This window comes from Phyllobates terribilis, unplaced genomic scaffold (assembly GCF_046119375.1).
Source record: "Phyllobates terribilis strain yellow unplaced genomic scaffold, ASM4611937v1 Scaffold_1__5_contigs__length_1240528914, whole genome shotgun sequence".
NCBI classification, from domain to species: Eukaryota; Metazoa; Chordata; class Amphibia; order Anura; family Dendrobatidae; genus Phyllobates; species Phyllobates terribilis.
This window is the reverse complement of record NW_027362761.1, coordinates 1134760244-1134766243: the sequence shown is the minus strand read 5'-3', so window position 1 is coordinate 1134766243 and position 6000 is coordinate 1134760244. Positions and strand designations below refer to the sequence as shown.

Genomic DNA, 6000 nt, shown 5'->3' with positions numbered 1-6000 from the left:
TGATCCTACCAGATTCCCTTTAAAGCCTACAATAATGAAGATTTATCAAAATTAGAGCAGAATAAAAAGGTTGCCTATATTAACCAATCAGATTCCAGCTCATTTTTCAGAGGCCTTATGTAAAACAAAACCTGATTGGCTCCCTTGCACTAGCTTTAATTAATTTTCACGATTATCACAGCCTTCTTCTCAGTCAATTGACGACACACAATTTACAATCTTCCTCATTTGCTGTTAGCTGGGCCTTGAAGCAAGTCAGTGCGGCGTGGAGAGGCAGTGTGTAGTATAGCAGATAGAAAAATAAAATAAAGACATTCGATGGTTTAACAATTCTTTAATTCAAGTGTGCAATATAACCAGCAATCTTTAATTTAAACATACATCTGAATATATTCTCTGTTATACTGTGAAAACAAACAAAGTTTGGACTCCGGAGATTTCCCATCATGGTCCAGGAGAGATTACAAAGTGGTCTGTTCCATGAAACGCTGGAAATACATGAGGCGAGATGAGAAAATGGGAATGAATGGGCCCGAACCACATGCAGGAACATAGCAGATACGAGCAGTATGGAGGACTGGACACAGCAGCTCCCGCTCTACTTGCCCGGTTATCGGGACACTCCTCAGTGGTGCAGCCTCTCCTGTAGGTCAGGAATAGAATAAGTAGGTGCTACCATATTTGGTGTGTTGTGGTCGGTTTGACTTGTCCCAAGTCATCATAAAAAGTTATAGATCTCATCTTATCGGCCGGCGTCCCCATGACAACACTTCCAGCTCCTGTGTTCTATCACTTTAGGGTTTTCATTGGCCCAATGAGCTCATTTTATTTTTATTCCCTTAACTCAAGCATTACATGAAAGCTGTATTCTGATTGGTTAAAGGAGCCAGAGAGCGCTAATGAAATGCCAAACTGTCAATATAAAGAAGTAGGAAGTGTTGTCATGGGCACATAAGAATAAGAGATTCTAAAGGGTTTTGATGTCTAAGACAGAAGAATTCGGAACGATAATGATCTGAATTATTGAAAAAAAATGTAGCAAGAAAAAAATGATATTTCTAAAGATGGCTGATGGACGCCATTAGGTTATATAATAAGCTTTGTAGGGCGCCACTAGGGTGTACGTAAAAAAAAAAAAAAAAAATACAAGGGGCAATGCTTTACATCAAAAACAACAAAATCTGTGAAGGGGGCACCTATGAGGCCGGCATTGCATGGTCCTGGACATGGACCCCCAGTAAATTTCTTGAACCAAATCACTAGCCTATTCTATTGCCATCCAAGTTCAGTTCTGTAAAACTGCAGGGAGGTTTAGGTCTTGCCATCACTGCCATCATCTGAACATTAAAACGATCCTCAAATTAATTTTTCCCTTTTTTTAATCCTAAATAGATTAAAGATCTGCTCTAAAACTATTAAAACCCAGAAAAGACAGAATTGAAAAGACAAAATACTGTCCGCCTACAGTCACCACTAGAGGGAGCTTCCTGCATACAGGAATATTTTGCATTCAATAATAAATCCTGAGCTCCCTCTAGTGGTGGCTACACATAGCTCACCTGTCATCTTTTAAAGGGAACCTGTAAAGCAAAAAAAAATAATATTTATTTATGTGAGGCCATTAAAGGGACTGAGTTCTTGATGGACATCCTTGCTTTGCACAAATTTAAAAAAAATGTTTATCTGCAGATTAGCACTATGACTGCAGGTTTTTCTTTTTGGTGATGAGATGTGAATTTAATGGAAACGCATCCATTAGTAAAGAAATGTAAACCAGTTTTATTTTTAGGCAAAAGCAAGACAAGTCGTTTCATTTTTTACCTGGTTAATGAGCTTAAGAACTTACGGCTTAGGCTGCACCTTTAAAAACTTTTTAAAAAGGAAGGTATCGCATATAATATTTTTTACTAATTAAAACCGAATACGGAGTTATCTTTTTTAATCATTTTTTATTTTCTGATTATTATTTTTTATTCTATTACCGTTCTATCATTTTGATGGAGGGCGGCCATACCGTGCATTAAGCGATCGGCTTTATAGCAGCCGCATAGTCTGGAGATGACGGACTTCTATTGGGAATGTTGCAGGTGCGCTCTGTGAAGTCCTTTTTCATAGTTTTTGCAAAAATGTTACAAATTTGTCAGAGCTCCTGATGGCCCCTTTCTGTTTCACACTCCCTTCTTTCAGTGTGAGGCTGCGTGCCCACGTTGCGGATTACAAGCGTTTTTGATGCGGATTTTCCGCAGCGTAAACGCTTGTAAAACGCTTGTTAATCCGCACCCCATGGTCCCCAATGAGAATCCGCAAGTTCTATGCCCATGCTGTGGATTTTTCCGCAGCGTTTATGCTGCGTACAAAAATCCGCAGCATGTTCATTCATTTTGCGTTTCCGCATGCGGAATTGCCTTATTCAATGCATGAAAAAACGCAAGGCAATTCCGCATGTCGAAAACGCGCGATAAACGCGTGCGGAATTCCGCATGCGTTTTTCCGGGAGACGACATGCGGAAATGAAGCAGAAATTTTCTGCTTCATTTCCGCAACGTGGGCACATAGCCTTAGAGATAGGTAGGGGGTTGTACATATACATATATAAGAGGGGAGATAGGCAAAGAAATCAAGCTATAGAAAGGCAGGAAATTAAGTGCAGGATCGAAGCTGTGCTTATATATTAGCTTCAGCACTTTGAGTCCATTGTGAAAGCCCGATACAAATTGTTATGAAGACAGTAGCTTCCTGGACACACACAGACCTCCCGTCCAGCCTATATTACTGGGAGAGACACTCCCACAAGAGAAAAAAACTGAAACTTGGATCAGGCTTCAAAATGCATATTAGGGAGTCCGAAAATAAATGAAGATTGCAAACTGAAACTTTAGTTAATATAATTACACTAACATATGTAAAAATCTTTTTTTTCCCCATCTCAAAAGGCATCATAAGCCTTTAAGAGCAGGGCACGAGATCGCTGACAGAGGAAAGACCCCTATCTCTCCTGACTCCTGCGTGCACATGAAGACTCGGCTCAGTCGAGCACTCAGATGTTTTTATTAGGCGAAGGGAAGAAAACCGCAACCTTGATAAAATGAAAGAAAAAAATCGTATATTGAAATTTCAAGCGCTGATCCTTATTGCTCCCAATATTTTTTGGAGGACAGTCTAGCGCCCCCCCCTCCCCCTTCCCAGCTCATATACATTAAATAGCACCAGATTCGGTCAACTTTAATGTAACTTCTATAAAATCCTTTAGTACAGAAAGTGAAAATTGCAAGATTTAAGGAGTTTTTGTTTTTTTAAATAATGAAAATGAAAGAAAAAAAAATTGTAAAAATAGGTTTACCATAAAAACATGACTTTAACAATAGGTCATTTTCTTATGTCCCATTCCCTTTAACGAGTGATTTTTGTTACTCTATGGAGGAAGAAAATCAGGAGCTGATACTTTTTTTAAAACATCTGAGAAATTCCAACATGAAAAAAGAAAAAAAAAAATGCTAGCTACACAGCGTACAAAGCGCGAACACCACAGCGCCATACAGTGTGTAGTGGTCATCCTAGGGTACTGCAGCTAAGTTCCCACTGAAGTACAGGAGATCGGAGTGCACTAAATAGAGAATGGAGCTGTGGCTTGTGAACGTCCATTGACGACAGCAGATTGGTGAGGCTGCCTGGTCTACTGCCAGTACAAGTCCCACCAAGATGCATTGTTACCCCCCTTATCAACTCCAAAAACAGATAACAAAAGTTGCATTGATTCTTTAACATTACTATCTAGGAAATGTTGGAATCCCAAAATGTAGAGCCATGTACAGACATAACGGTCACTATGGCCAATCAGGTGACTTTGTGCCCATGCAAGTTATTTATATGGCGTTCTGGGATTATATACTAAATCCAAATTGCTGCTTTTATGAAAATAAACTTTAGACTATACAACATATTAAAATGAGTTGATCTGGATTAAAGGGAAATAAAAAAAAAAATAATAATAATAATAATAATAATATGAAGCCCCTTTAGGTAAATGTTGCAATACCTGATACAGCCCATAACCATGAGTGGCGCTGTTTCTACTCCCAGAATATGCCTTTATAGAGTAATACCTCATTTTATTACCCCCTACCCCTTTTAATAATATGTAGTGATCTGTCTTGGTCCACAATTCACATTAGAACTTTCTGGCCACATAAAAACAAAAACATAAAAATAATAAAACATACATGTGGTTTCTGCTGGTCCGGTGGTGTTTTTTTTGCATCATTAATGGGTATCCATACTTTTTCAAACTATTTTATTTTACGGGTGCATCTAAAATAAAGATGAAGCCAAAGGACGGGAAACATTCTATCCTGTTGTTTCTGCATTCCGCACCTGTTTCTATGGTAACAGACTTCAAACAAACCCTGTGTAGTCAGATTCGGCAGTCACTTGTTGCTCTCTTCCAAATGGAAGGGGACAAAACACCTCTTATTAAGCCAAGATTCTTAAAATAAAGGGGAGCTGATCCCACCAATTACTATGTTATAGCACAATACTTTTATAGAACTCTCCTGTAGGTGGCAGCACAATTTTCCAATGCCATGAAGGGTAGTAAAAATGATTTGCTGCAATACAGGATCAGTTTTTATCCACATAATAAAACATAATTACGTCACCCTTAATGTATCCAGACCTGTGACTTGTGGGATGATGAAATCTCATGTTTGGGCCCCAGAATGACAAAATGGTAGCGGTGAGACGATGGTGATGTAGCAGAGCGGCTTTGTAATTGCAGCGGTAGGTTTTACAATTATACATATCTTACATGATACAGAAATAGAAGTTAAAACCATTTATACCCAAATTAAGTGAAAGAAAATCAAAGAAGTTACTGCAATGCCCGTTACGCACAGATGCCCCCACAACTGCGGGGTGGAGTCCAGAAAAGCAATACAACCCCCCAGTCGTACAACACTTCACTGCCTATCATCCACTGCTACCTCTCTCGGTATAAGGGGGCAAATAATTCACAGTCTTCTGCCCAAAAAAATGGCCTAAAACCAGTCTGTGCAACATAGAGGCAGTCTATTGTACAGCAGCCGCAACATCTTGTGACCTTAAAATATTATTAATGGTGATGGGGTCTGCAAGCAGAGACATGGACACAAGTTTGCAATACTCTGTGTGTTTGGGGTCATAGAGGAGGAGTTTGGCGTTAATCACGTGGCTCTCCGTTAATACTAGTCACTTCAGGGTGCTATGTGCCATCGTCACTCCACAGAGTATCACTAACGGATCCTAAGAGGAGGTGGAGGAGTGCGGCGACTGACGGGACTGAAACACGTCGATGAACAGGACATTTACATTCACTGTATTAAAGAAAGAAAGAAAGAAAAAATCTAGTTGCGGTCAGAAGATATTTACAAGAAGCGACATTCAGAGCAGAGTGCGAGCAGCAGCGACTCCAGGGTGGGGTGGGTGAGAACGCTCAGGGCCTCGGAGAAGATGTCTTCGGTAGCAGGTAGGTGCAGGGCATTCCCTTGTCTGGTCGTCTCCGCTCCGGTTGGTTAACACCAGCCTCACCCATAAAAAAAAGTGCTTAGAAAACGGTGACCTTGTGCACATTCTGTAAGCACGTCAACAGACTGTGATAGGGGCTCCCGGGGGCCGCCACCAGCTCAAACACCGACTGAAAGGCTCTGCGGTCCAGTTCTTCATCGATCTGATGCTTGTAAAAGTCTATGGCCACTAAGCAGAACAGGTTGATGTCCACGGGTTCTGATTTGCCCATTCTGCTGATCACATGCGGCAAACTGTGGAAAGGTTAAGGTCAACATGTGCAATGAGCTGGAAATGTTACCGCTTCTTTCGTGATGATTAAACCAATATATCACCTATCTACTGGACTGCTGGGCCCCGCACGGTTCTTCAGAACGGGGCACTTTTCTCCCATTAGGAAGGTGCATGTGCAAACCGTGCTCCATTCATTCCCTATGCAGTTCCTGACTGCTGCGCTTTTTC

The 6000-nt window shown here is 40.7% G+C and overlaps 1 protein-coding gene across 2 annotated transcripts in view; it reads right to left on the bottom strand.

The window, feature by feature from the left end:
• Window positions 1–314: 314 nt before the first annotated feature.
• The window catches only part of HTT (huntingtin), a 174085-nt gene continuing 168399 nt past the window's right edge, over window positions 315–6000 (bottom strand). For both annotated transcript variants that reach the window (XM_073647559.1, XM_073647565.1), the window contains one exon: window positions 315–5792. In XM_073647559.1, the coding sequence (XP_073503660.1) occupies window positions 5579–5792 (214 nt within the window). In that variant the 3' untranslated portion in view covers window positions 315–5578. The remainder of the gene's footprint in view (window positions 5793–6000) is intronic.